At 45.9% G+C, this 13,333-nt stretch overlaps 5 protein-coding genes across 5 annotated transcripts; 1 reads left to right on the top strand and 4 right to left on the bottom strand.

Moving 5' to 3' along the window:
- On the bottom strand, positions 1 to 768 carry N7458_005855 (uncharacterized protein; the record flags this gene model as incomplete). Its single annotated transcript, XM_056909237.1, has 3 exons — positions 80 to 270; positions 329 to 633; positions 707 to 768. Coding segments are annotated over 3 exons (558 nt in total), but the record flags the coding sequence as incomplete, so codon positions are not given.
- A 2,053-nt stretch (positions 769 to 2,821) lies between these two features.
- On the bottom strand, positions 2,822 to 4,601 carry N7458_005854 (fungal specific transcription factor domain-containing protein; the record flags this gene model as incomplete). Its single annotated transcript, XM_056909236.1, has 4 exons — positions 2,822 to 3,326; positions 3,383 to 3,825; positions 3,896 to 4,526; positions 4,582 to 4,601. The coding sequence occupies 4 exons, from the start codon at positions 4,599 to 4,601 to the stop codon at positions 2,822 to 2,824; spliced, it is 1,599 nt and encodes a 532-aa protein (XP_056767854.1).
- A 1,723-nt stretch (positions 4,602 to 6,324) lies between these two features.
- Positions 6,325 to 7,691, bottom strand: N7458_005853 (zinc-dependent alcohol dehydrogenase; the record flags this gene model as incomplete). Its single annotated transcript, XM_056909235.1, has 5 exons — positions 6,325 to 6,381; positions 6,460 to 7,157; positions 7,207 to 7,332; positions 7,389 to 7,468; positions 7,570 to 7,691. The coding sequence occupies 5 exons, from the start codon at positions 7,689 to 7,691 to the stop codon at positions 6,325 to 6,327; spliced, it is 1,083 nt and encodes a 360-aa protein (XP_056767853.1).
- An 864-nt stretch (positions 7,692 to 8,555) lies between these two features.
- On the bottom strand, positions 8,556 to 10,363 carry N7458_005852 (flavin-containing monooxygenase; the record flags this gene model as incomplete). The annotated part of the gene is made up of 3 exons (XM_056909234.1): positions 8,556 to 10,039; positions 10,096 to 10,218; positions 10,282 to 10,363. The coding sequence occupies 3 exons, from the start codon at positions 10,361 to 10,363 to the stop codon at positions 8,556 to 8,558; spliced, it is 1,689 nt and encodes a 562-aa protein (XP_056767852.1).
- A 706-nt stretch (positions 10,364 to 11,069) lies between these two features.
- N7458_005851 (aldehyde dehydrogenase (NAD+)) lies at positions 11,070 to 12,928 on the top strand (the record flags this gene model as incomplete). The annotated part of the gene is made up of 7 exons (XM_056909233.1): positions 11,070 to 11,197; positions 11,255 to 11,454; positions 11,514 to 11,682; positions 11,736 to 11,751; positions 11,827 to 12,609; positions 12,661 to 12,755; positions 12,823 to 12,928. The coding sequence occupies 7 exons, from the start codon at positions 11,070 to 11,072 to the stop codon at positions 12,926 to 12,928; spliced, it is 1,497 nt and encodes a 498-aa protein (XP_056767851.1).
- Positions 12,929 to 13,333: the final 405 nt, after the last annotated feature.

Below are 13,333 nucleotides of genomic sequence, written 5' to 3'. Positions count from 1 at the left end.
GGCTGCCGGACACGGAGTCGAATATTTGTTTCTGCTGCTCTTTTGTCTGGCCCTGCTTATCCCAAAGCTCGGTTTTTACCAGTCCAGGAACAACAGTATTAACCCGTATCCCTTTATGAGCTAGTTCACTTGCTAATCCCTGCGTGAGCGATACCACTGCACCGTTGAGTGCCCCGCCAATCGCAGCACCTTTTCCTGGTTTTAATGCTGCTGCCCCAGAGGTGAGAGTGAGAGAACCACCGCGGTTGATTATGTCGAACTTTGCAGCCGCTTTTGGCACAAAGATATTTTAGTTCACTTTCGAGTACAAGGGTAAAGTTCAGCTTACCTTTGCCCACTACCACAGCGCCCCAGAACTTCACCCCAAAGAGATGCTTGGCATCATCGAGATTTGCGTCGACGATATCTCCCCTGATGATTTTATCCACACCGCAGAATATGACATGGTCAAAGGGCCCCAAATATTGTAAAAGATTGGTGAAAGCAGCTTCCTCTCGAACATCTCCTACAGCCCCTCGGACCTCATCGCTGCCTAGTCGCTTTTTTGCTGACTGAATCTTCTCCTCCGATGAAGATACTATTGTAACAATAGCGCCATAGTCAAGAATAATACTTGCTGCCCCGTAACCAATTCTGATTATGTAGCATATTAGTTGTCATATCAAGTAGTGGGATTGTGTTTGATGTTTTTGACTTGATCACTGACCCAGAGCTGCCCCCGACAACCAAAACCTTCTTGCCAAAAAGTTTCTCAGCGGAGTTCACCATATTCATAACCTTGGTATGAACAGGATGCTGAGAAGTAATTTTCTGGCTTGGAATGATCTTTATGAGTTTCAATTTAACTTGATGTCACGTATTGATACCCCGCACCGGACAGAATTTAACCGCCGCCAAGCAAACGCTACTCCACACCTATTATCGGTTAAAGTTATCCCCGTGGGGCATGGTGGAGGCATGAACGTGGCATAAGAGGTTTCAGATATATTCACTATAGCAAACATCTCGATAGGAGCGAAATCTTCGATGAAGGGGTGAATCATGTGTCGGAGTCTTGAGCCGAGTTGTGGTTACCGGCTGATTTCATCTCAAATGCAACCGAGTGGGAATCCGCGCGGAGCGACCGTGGTATATCAGACCTTTTTTGGGGAAAGCTTATTGAAGTCAGTGCCGACTGGGCCGGAACCAGCCGCCTAAGCAATTGTACTCTATAACAACTAAGGTAACTATTGCCCTTTCAGCATTTACTCACAGTGACCAGCAGGCACCGCGTAACATTCGGAAGAAGACTGTAAATAAATTGAGCTATAAAGGGGAGGTTTCGAACTCCCTAAGAAACAGTCTTTGAGCAATCTGACTTGGTACCTTCTCTCCTACCTGATTGACAGGCCTCTACCCTGACTAGTAGAGTATCTCTTTACATAGGGCTATCCGTGCGGTTAAGTAGGCTTAATAGGAATAGTTAAGTATAAATAGGGGAGAAATAGGGCTAACTTTAGGATTCTTTCGTATAATATCGTATAAGATTGTTATGATACACCAACCTGTCATGAGGTTATTCCCATGTTGGTGCCTCAGGCTTACGGGGCCTGGGAAGACTGGTAGAACGGCAGCCTTTCGGCGGTGAACCGCCAATCTTTCGTTATCTACACGACAGGGAGCCTCTGCAGGGAAGGTCCCTATATATAGTTACACTACCTCTTGTGTTCTCTCCTTATCTCGCGTTTACCCCTCTTTCCTGTTTGGGGAAAAAGACTGTACATATTTTGAGCCATGAGAGGGAGGTTTCAAACTCCCCAAGAAACAGTCTTTGAACAATCTCACTTGGTACCTTCTCTCTTACCTGATTGACAGGCCTCTACCCTGACTAGTAGAGTATCTCTTCACAAAGATCGAGCACTTATAGTAATAAATAAAGACTACGTCTAACCTAAGATATAGTTTACTAGTCTACTTCTATAGTAAATTCTAGTAATAAAAAGCGCGTATTACCTAACTAGTAATACTAAGAGGTATTATTAGCCTATATCTATAACCCCCTATTTCCGAATTCTGCTAAAAACGTATTAATACCATTTAGATAATCGACTTAGAGTCGTTATTAAGCCCGACTAGGTCCGTCTATAGCCGCTAGCAGAGGACGGATATACTTAGTCCGTTACTAAAGCGAACGTATAGGTATTATAATCGTGCTTAAGTAGCGGTAGGATTAGCCTATACTGATCTATTTATAACGCGCTAGGCAAGTCGCTTAAGGCTATAACTTATAAGACCAGGAGTTCTACCTCAACCCTATTAAGATAGCAGTGCTAAGGTAAGACTTCTTAAGAGTTAATCAGGAAATGTAAACAACACTAAAGGAATATTCTAGCAGCCACAAAGCAGCGAGGATGATAATAGATCATTCATAGCCAGGATTCGGGAATTAGAATCCACAGATAACGACCTAGTAGCTGAATTAGAACGCGCGAACAACCGTCATGAAGAGTCTCTTGAGCAAAGGTCGTGATTTGCAGACTGAAAATCATCGGCTAAGAAATGAATTAGGGGATAGTTCGACCCGCGCGGACCACAACAGGACTCTAGTCCCCGTGTAAGGCTTAGCATAGCAACGGTACAGTTGCGAGATACTCTTGAGATTCGCAGTAGGAACCCGGTACGTACGACCCTCAGACGCTCTACTCACAGTGACCAGTTAGCAACGCGTGACAAGAGGTTACGTGAATGACTGAATATATTCGCATAGGTTTCTTGGAATGTCATGAATGCTTCGATACCATTTTTACCTCTTATCGTTTTAATAGGCATATAATTCTGTCTTTTATGGGAACTTCAACAGCGACTGCAATTTTGATTTTAACGCCGCAATCTCCGTTTCACATCGACTGCCATCCTCTCCTACCATACCGATGAGAGTGTTATCGATATTGTCCAGGAACGTTTGTGTAGCTGATAAAAGGCTTTCCAAGATGTACACAGGCAGGAATTCGAGAAGATCCAGCTTGTAAAAATATATACCAAGTGTTACCATCTCTCTCGACGACTGCAAAAACCTTCGGTGAGCAGACCTTTGCAAATAAGAGATATCATCCTGGAGTGCGGCTTGTTTAGTCAGGGTAGAAACTTGTCGCAGATGGAGGTCATTGATCACACGAAAATACGTTATCCGAACCACAGCTCCATGAAGGGCTATGCATTCGACTCCGTCAACGAGAGAATCCGGAGCTGATAAGGTCCAATGTGACGGAATGTGTAGTTGCTGAGACCAAGTTACGAGTTCGAAAGCGTCCACGTCAATCCCATCTTTGCCCTTCTCCAAGAATTTGCTTCCAAGCAATTAGCAACCACTGCAAAATTCTCATATGGTCACTTATACGCATACCTGAACTGGATACAAAGCCGCATGTGATCAAGAAATATCTTCACTAGTTCATTTTGCTTGCAGGGGTCTCGCAAAATAGCCGTGTCTCTCGCGGCAGAATCGGGGCCGTTTTTCTCTGTGGAGATGATCTCGATGTCGGAACTATCGAGCACTCTGTAGGATAAATGGCTTACCACCATCCGAGGAGGAAGCTTTGCGAAGAGGGACTGAACCAACTCTCTTAGAAAACAGCACCACCAGACCCTCCTTCGAAGATACTGAGAGTCCAGGATTGAACGAGCATTATCGCATTCTCCTTGTTCCTTCAGACAGATAGAGACCGCAATTCCAGTCCAGTGTCGTCCATCTTTATATCCGCCCGTAAGGTTGCCGCAATACGACATTAAAAGGAGTGCTTGAACAACAGCAACCTCGTCCGGTTCGAAATCGAACTCGTAAAGCAACTACAATTTGAATAAGTGAAGTACATCTTAGCAACGCGCACAAGGTCAATTCTTTAGGGAGAAAACATACCTTTGCGCGATTAAAAAGGACTCGTATGGCCTTTTCTCGTGTGTGAAATCCCATGTTCCTGAAACTGCTCAAATTGACATAGAGCGCACCAATAAACATGATACTTTGGAACACGAGTAAGCTCAATGTGCCTTCATATTTATTGTCTCCTTCAACAGCACAGAGTAAGCTTTGCAGATTCACAACTGGTAAGGTTGGATGCACGTAGTTGATATAACTCCGGATCAGTTCGTCGCGGAATTCTGTACTTGGGATTTCAAACGCCTCCTTTCGACTCAGATACTCTAGAGACTCTTCACTTATGTTTTCAGGCGGTGGGCGGATGAATGAGCAAAATAATGGGGCGACTGTGTGCAAGTGATCGGTTGATTCTTCAGCGATCAGCCGGTTTGGAAGCTCAGAGAGGTTGGCACGAGGCGAAGAATGACTTTTGCTCCCGCTCGAGTAGGTCACCGAATCTTTGGTGGTGTTTATTTCGAAGTCGTCGAGAAATGGTGAGAAAGCCACTATTTTGTCCCGGTTCGGAGTGGACGAGTTAGGACTTGGGTTTTCATCTACCCTGTCCAGCGGTGACGGCTGCCGGTATATTGTTCTAGTTTTGAATTCTTTTCTGCTACTTAGTTGTTTCTGGCTGCAAATTGTTATCAGGTGTGGATACTTGAGCTGGTCAGCTAATTCTCACTTACTCTGGACGCCTTCGTCTCATGACGTCACAGTTCAGATGGTCCAGTGAACAATTTGTGCATGGTTTTGCGAAAACTACGTCACAGCGTACTTTTCGTGACCGACATTGCGCGCAGGCAACTGAAGCTCGCTTCTTTTTCCCTTCGCTGGTGCGTTCCAAGGAACTTGTAACTGTATGTGGCTCTTCCATCGTAAAACCAACTGATTGTTGAATATATAAACAAATCACACCTCACGACTTGTCTATTGACGTAGCAAGCGTGAGTTTTTGTCGTTATTTCGTGGCGATAGATGGGGTTACAAATGGTGTAGTTATTTGCAGACTAGACTCCAGTAAACCTGGTAGAAAATAAGGCTTGAAGGGAAGTAATGAGCCTAAGACCCTGTAACAAGATCTGGAGCGATGTGCGTGATGCTAGCATGACTAACCGTTCGCGTCAAGAGTGATTGGGTTTCGAATCTGGTAGCCTTGTTCGACGTCCCATTTCAGGAAGCAGACAGCGAGGTACATCAACCTCGCTTTCAGGTAATATTGTCAACCTGAGAATTCAGCGTATTGACTAGTACTCGACATGTTCAATAGAATCTGTACCTAGAGGCAACTACCCGATGTGTTACGACAATGTACTTCCTAGTTAATCCGGATTATAATACAAATACTGCGGGGAAATAGGCGGACGATAATAAGCCGAATCTCAAGATAACTAACGTAATCTACCGCCAAGCTCATCACACGGCCGAGCTGATCGCTCCGAAACACATAGAAAGTGCGATAAATTACAACGTCATATCTCCTCAACCATGCGTGGTTTTTACTCAAGTATTAGCAACCACACTCTTATAACTATAAAGAAATGCATGCTCAAATTTGATTCGATTTCAAGAAGTATTTAGTGCTATTACCATTAAATACGCGGTATTTTAGCAACATGATGAAAATGATATGTATTCTTAGGTCAATATTCCTAATAATCTTCTCAAAGTCGTGTCATTTATCAGGAATATTGTTTTGGGATTTCAATGCCCTACCTAAAATTTATATGACTGTTGGGAGATGAATTTGTAGTTATCGCATTTACTATATGTTTTGCAGCGACCAGCTTGGCCGTGGATTACGTTAATCGCTTAGCAGAATTGGTAATCGCCTCTAGAAACTCTTCACATTTGGCAATCGAAATTTCCAAAAATTCCTCGAAAATGCGGCTGGTGGCTTGAGACCCAGCCCGATCACTAAAGAGCTCGCCGTCACTTTCCACGGTTTTGTTTACCCAATCGATGCAAATGCCTCTGCACTTACCTTGGCCTTTCTCTAAAGCGGGTCGGGCTACCGATGGTGGTTGGTTCCTGGGGTTCTCGTATTGACGGTGGCAGGAAACAGCGAACCCCTTTTCCTTGCCAGCAATTGGTCTTTCAACCTTCATTTCTCGACTCCGAGGCTCTACATGCGTCCTGGGTCGCGAATTTCCATCAACATTCAAAACACCCAATTCAGGTCAGGTTCATCCCAAACTGATCTTTGAGATACAGGATCCGTGAAGCAATTATTCTCGATTATTGTCAGGCACCAACACATTGCCGTGAATCATGAAACTTTACGTGGCCCAGATAAACCCCGTGTAGTGAAGAAAGGGGCAAATTGTTCCACGCGATGCTCTCGCATACCCTTTTGAGCTTCACGTCATAAAAACACGATAAATTTCACATTGTAATTGCTATATAATGCAAAATAGGCAGTTCGCTCACTCTCAAATCCCAACGACTACTCTGCCCTGCAAATTCCCTGTAGACATGCGCTGGAATATCTGTAGCGTCATCAGTGTCAGCGTCTAATAATAGAAAATTGCAGTTGACTGGGTGTGTATGCAAAGGTTGTGACTTACATCCGTGAGGTTTTCCAGCGGCTCTAGAGTATAATTTGTCTTGACGATTCCTCGGGCCGCCATCTCTAAAATAGCCTCCGCATCTTTCTTATTTCCCACTGAGACAGCCGTAATGTTCAGCTGGGATACGATGAGGTGGGAAGGCTTCGCACTGCCAATGGGTACAGAAACTCCTTCCGGTATACCAACACACACCAAGGTGCCACCAAACCTCAGGAATTGTAAAGCTTGTGTGTAGACGTCGTTGCTGGCTGCGCAAACAATTGCGGCATGGCTACCCAAATTGCCGGTGAGGCTCTTCACTTCCTCGATAATTGACGAAGAGTCTCCTTTCGTGACATCGACAAAGTGTTCCGCCCCGCTGTCCAATACCAGTTGTTTCTTGCTCCCATGGTCAATGCCGATGACTCTAAGTCCAAGTCCTCGGGCAGCAACCTGGACTCCAATGTGGCCAAGTCCACCGCCGGCTCCGGATATGACAAGCCAGTCACCTCCACGCGCATTGGATTTCCGCAATGCCGCATACATGGTGATGCCGGCACAGAGCATAGGCGCGGCGTCTGCCGAAGAGAGGGAATCCGGTATTGGAGTCACATAATCGACTGGTCCAACCACATATTGCTGAAATGTGCCTGGTCTGAAATACCCCGAGATGGTTCGCCCGAAGCAGACCCCATCAGCTTGATCTATGCAGGCCGCTGTTCCATACTTAGCTGCAGTTCACCCAAAATTGGAGGATTGGCCTACCGCAGCGATTGCAGACACTTCCTACCCATTTGATACCAACTCTGTCTCCGATCTTCATAATTGTATCCTTCACTCCGGGGCCCAGCTTAACAACCACCCCGACACCCTCGTGACCGCCTACTTGACCTATTCGACATAGACAGTGAGTAGATAGATCTTTGGAAGGGAGTGAAATTTCCTACCCTTTGGAGTGGGATGGGGCATGACATCCCATGAATTGGTCATGACGGCTAGGTCTGAGTGGCAAACACCCGAATGGGTGCTAGTCGGAGTTATCAGTTACGCTGTCATAACTCGATTCCGCAATTGCGAACGAGGATGATAAGCTCCAAGAGAGTACAGAGATACGAATGAACGACTCACAGCCTGACCAAAACTTCTCCCACGTTGAGTTCCGGAGTTGCAACATCAACAATCTTCGTGCTGACTATGCCCGGGTTATCGTATATGGCAGCTTTGTGGGTTTTGGGGGTTTCTCCTGACATGGTGGTGAATTAGGTGGTCCTCTCTTTGACTTGTAATAAAGGCAGTGTTTCGCGTGTCAGATTTAAATATGTGGTCTGAAGCTCCGTCTCCAAACTCAGTGCCACGGGCCACGAGGTGAACGGAATTGGCCATATTAATTGAACCGAGGCCAAGGAGATCCACAGGTTATTGTTCGGACGAAAGGAACGGGGAAGGACCTGCGGAGTTTTCCATCAACCGGAGCAGCATCATGGTGGGTGTTTTTGGAGGGGAGCTGTCTTGATTTTTCGCACCTTTGCGGGGTCCGGGGCAAGGGCAGCAGAAGCGTTATCAGAGGCAGGTCTCAGCGAGACTGTTCTTTTTCGCGCTAGAATGAGGTCCATACGGTAGTCGTAGGGGTCGACTGGAGTTATCCCGGATTCTAATTTCTGTCCATGTTTTCAATGCCTGGAACTACCGATAGATGAGAGATCCAATATGTAACACTCTATTTCTATAATCGACGTATACGCCCTCTGAATCGAAACAATCGAATCGGAATAATCAAATATTGGAGCCACAGTACCCGCGAAATGACCTACAATGAGATTTCAAGCACCTTATATCATTTTGAAACTAGAAAGGCGACATGCATCTAAAACGGTGTAGTTGCGATGGAGTTACATGGTGAGCAAAGCGAATAATTCATCATGGGACTCTACAGGAATTTTCCGACATGGACAAAGCCATAGGCGGCTATTCAAAGCTCAAGTCTTTTGGCAAAAAGAGAGACGAATAGGACGCTTGTTCCCCAGTGTAGAATTGGTTGTCACCATTTGCCCAGACCGGTGGGGACATTGATGGCAGTAAATATAACGACTACATATTCACCGACGGCTGCGGCCTTATCTGAGATGCCTCCAAACGAAAAATGCCGTCGATGATAGCGCAACAAACAAAATGTTCAATCCAAATCTTCCAATCATTGTCTCCTCGACGACTCGTCCAACATGGCTGGTGTTGGAATCGGTCAGGGTCTTCGCATAGGAGCCAGAGACTAGATAATCCGTCCACCGTATGACGGATGTGAGCTTTTGATATTCGATGACAGTGCCACTCCAGTTGTTGGTGATGAGCCCGTCCTCCATCTTATACCAACTCTTGCATGTAGGATTGGCATATGTACTCTTCAACAGCTTTTGTTGGATCTTCTCATTGAACAGCTGGACTGTTTGCTGGGAAGGGCTGATGGCCAAGGATGTATTTTGTGCCTTTGCTTCACAGACCTTTTTGATGATCTCGGAGATGTAGCGAGACTGTGCTTCGATCATCAGAATGATGGAGTTGTGTCCAAGGTTTGTATTAGGCCCATAGAGCATTGCGAAATTGGGAAGAGATTCCACGGTCATGCCGAGATATGCTCTCGCCCCACCCTGCCAAATGTCTTGAATCGATCGCCCCTCCAGGCCATATACCTTGATTGGGTACAAAAATTCAATCGTGCGAAATCCCGTTGCAAGGACGATCATGTCCACCTTGTACTCATTGCTTTCAGTGGTGATGCTATCTGACGTGATGGATTTTATTTTCTCTGTCTCCAGGGCCACATGTGGTTGGTCCAAGGCCGAGAAGAGGTCATCAGAGATAATGACACGCTTGCAACCCGGAGGGTAGTCCGGTGTCAGGTTTTTGATGAGCTTTGGATTATTTTGAATCTGTCTTTTCATGAGATCAAGGCTCATGGTACGCAGAAGTTCTTTGCCATTCTCGTCATTAGTAACAATTGCATCGAAGAGCGCCGATTCTCTGATGTCCATGAGTTCTGCGCGGTACCTTCGGCGGGCACCAGGCACGTAACGGTAGAGATTCCGCCGCCATTGAGGGATATCGGCATCTTCCCGAGGTATCACCCAGTTGGGTGTGCGTTGGAATACTCTTACGCTCTTCGCATCCTTTGCAACTTCTGGAATGAGTTGAGCAGCGGTCGCTCCGCTCCCGATGACCGCAATCTTCTTCCTTTCGGTCTTGTGGTTCCAGTCCCAACGTGCGGAGTGGAGGATCTTTCCTTCGAAAGTGTTGATGCCTGGGATTTCTGGATAATAAGGGGAGTTCAGCTGGCCGACAGCGGACACCAGAAAATCCGATGTTATGGTGTATGAATCGGTTGTTTCGGCATCCTTTGAGCCACTCGAAACTCGGACCGCAGTCTCCCACTTGGAGAGACGGTCACTCCATCGCGCCTCCTCAACAATCGTGTTAAAGCGGATGTACTCGTATAACCCCCATTTCTGAGCGGTCCTCACGAGGTAGGTGTGTATTTCTTTTTGGCTGGAAAATTCGCGAGTCCAGTCGGATGCCTCAAAAGAGTACGAATAAAGATGGCTCCACACTAGATGTTTGTTAGCAAAGTCATTTAATGTCAGCATGTAGAAATGGCAGAGGTACCATCACATCGACTCCCGGGGTATCTGTTGTCACCCCATGTCCCGCCGACATAGCTACTCTTCTCGACAATGATGAAATTGTGACAATTATGTCGTCGAATTAAGTCAATTGCCATGCAGATACCTGTATAGAGAGTGAGATCAGCACGTATTCAATGCGTAGAGTAATTCACTCATAGGTCATTACCGGAGATACCAGCCCCGATGATGAGCACAGTGGGATTGCTGTAGTCTGCGTTTTGGACAGGCTGCTGATATTCTGCTGCCATATTTGCTGTGTTGGTCGTTTTCTCTGGCGGTGAATTTTATGACGTCGGGCCAGTAGGAAAATCAAATTTGGCAAGTCAATGTGAACAATTGAAGAGTAAGTTCTTGCAAAGCCTACACAGATGAACTATCAATAAATACCGACAGCAGCGGGCGTAAGCACAAATTTTTCTCCGTTCTTAGAGGCCAAAATTGAATGATCTCAACAAAAGGTTCTCGGAAGCGATTAATTGCGCCACAGTGAGGGCAAGTGACAACGAGCTCAACTCAGCTAATTAGAGTTTGGTGTTTGTGATAGTCATGTTGGGCTCATTAGCGTGTGGGGTTGGGTGCATTGGATTGCGGAGGTACAGTAAAATGAGTGGCGGTGCCACAAGCGTTGTGATTCTGCTCTGATGGTGAGTACTATGGCTCAAATATCCTCGGTTGTCGCTGTGACTTACTGCTCCGGGCTAACGGAATGCTCACTGTTGCTTAACGTCTTAGATCATACGTACCGATGGGTCTTCCCCCTCCGTAAACATAGAACGACACATGATCGTACGTTCTGCAACACTGCGCTAGATACCTTCATCCTGTTTTGCGAGATATTAGCAAGATTCCAATATAAATGCGACGTGTTCATTTGCAAAAGTAAGTGTACTATCTCATATGAAATAGCGTTGTCATTGAAAATCAAAGACAGCCCTTCTTCTCTTACCCTTCACCATGTCAGATTTGACTCTCAATTTGACTGCTCCTAATGGGCTCAACTATATGCAGCCAATTGGATTGTTTATCAACAACGAATTCGTCAAGTCAGCTTCACGGGTAAAGCTGTCAACTATAGATCCTGCGTATGTCTCTCTCGGACGTGACAAACAAGGCTATACTGACAGATTTGAGCTCTTCAGGACTGAAGCAGAAATTGCAAGTGTGTACGCCGCCTCAACAGATGATGTTGACGTTGCCGTTAAAGCCGCACGGAAGGCTTTTAATGAACCGTCCTGGGCTGGTATCTCGTCGACTGATAGAGGAAATCTGCTGCTAAAACTAGCATCACTTGTCGAGGAAAATGCTCACCACTTAGCTACTATTGAGTCGTGGGACAATGGTTTGTTTTTCCCTAGGGAATGAAACGATTTCGTGCTAAACCAATGTTTTCTTGTCCAGGAAAGCCGTACATCCATGCTCTAAATGTCGATATTCCAGCGGTCGCCAACACATTTCGATATTATGGCGGTTGGGCCGACAAGATTCAAGGTGACGTGATAGAGACTAGCCCTCAAAAGCTGACATATACAATTCGGGAGCCCGTCGGAGTTTGTGGTCAAATTATCCCGTATGTTAAATCCCTCTATACTGAAGTCTAGCTGAATCTTATACGACGAACAGTTGGAATTTCCCACTGGTGAGAGCCTATGGAGTCGGCATTGAGCCGTGGTATCGTCTTCATTACAGTCCATGACAGCTGACAACTTGCCAGGCCATGGCCGCATGGAAACTTGGTCCTGCCCTTGCATGCGGAAATACATCGGTACTAAAGCCTGCAGAGCAGACTCCACTGTCCATTCTATACTTGGCAACTCTTATCAAAGAGGCAGGGTTCCCTCCAGGAGTCGTTAATATTCTCAACGGGCACGGCAGAACCACGGGAGACGCCATTGCTACCCATGTCGATGTCGACAAGGTTGCTTTTACAGGGTCCACAGCGACTGGTAGACAGATCATGCGATCAGCAGCTCTCAACTTGAAGAACATTACCCTCGAGACGGGAGGCAAGAGCCCCCTTCTAGTTTTCAATGACGCAGACTTGAAATCAGCTGTTGCCTGGGCACACACCGGTATTATGTTTAACCAAGGCCAAGTGTGTACTGCCAACAGTCGGATTTTAATCCAAGAAGGCATTTACGATCGGTTTCTTGTTGCCTTTAAGGAACAAGTCAAGAAGGTCTCTAAAATAGGAAATCCATTCGACGACGCCACCTTCCAAGGTCCTCAGGTGACCCAAGCTCAATTCGACCGTATCGTGAGTTATATTGACAGCGGGATCGCGGAAGGAGCATGTCTAGCATATGGGGGCAAGCCTTATAAAAATGTTAATGGTAAGGGCTTCTTCATTGAGCCGACCATCTTCACGAATGTGAAAGACGAGATGAAAATCTGCCAAGAAGAAGTGTTCGGGCCCTTTGTGGTAATCTCGCCATTCAAGACGGAGGAGGAAGCGGTACGCAGAGCCAATGACACCCCTTTTGGTCTCGCAAGCTCAGTAGGATCTCCAAAAAACCCCTATTTTTCATAAATATTAATGCATAGACAGGTCTTTACACAAGACATTAAGAAGGCGCATCGCGTTGCGAGAGCCATCCAGGCAGGAATGGTATGGATCAATTCAAGTGGCGATTCAGACTTCCGGTAAACTCAATTATCCCGAACTGTGAACCTCTTTTTTCAAGGACCACTGACTGACAAGTGCGCTTAGTATCCCATTCGGAGGTGTAAAACAGTCTGGTATGGGCAGAGAGCTGGGAGAGGCTGGCCTTGCAGCATATACCAATCTCAAGGCTGTTCATGTAAATTTGTCTTAAGTAGTTTTGGGCCGAAGGAAGTCGCTTCTCAAATATATCATGGACTTGACGCTTTATCAAGCACATATATCTGATGTCTGACCTTAAATACATACTTTACAAGTAGATGTTGGAACCAAGGCCAATTCCTAGCAACAGGGATTTCTATTGTCTAGAATTTGTCACTCCCTTCTATAAGAGTCAGCAGCATGCCCTATGTAAAATATTAAAACAATATAAATGCCTTCAAATTTAACTCCGGTTTGCTTGTTGCTAATAGCTAATATATAATATGTCACTCGCAACATGCATAGATCAAGGGACGCCCGGCCCTATCTCCATCAGAGGTTGGCAACTCTCTGAACTCGCCATATTGGAAGGCAACTAGGGAACGAAGGACACGCTGAAAACGAGCTCTTCAGAGAT

Source organism: Penicillium daleae, assembly GCF_028827525.1.
Source record: "Penicillium daleae strain IBT 16125 chromosome Unknown utg000005l_segment0_segment0, whole genome shotgun sequence".
Classification (NCBI taxonomy): Eukaryota; Fungi; Ascomycota; class Eurotiomycetes; order Eurotiales; family Aspergillaceae; genus Penicillium; species Penicillium daleae.
Note: the sequence above shows the minus strand (reverse complement) of the source record. Positions and strands in the feature narration are given on the sequence as shown.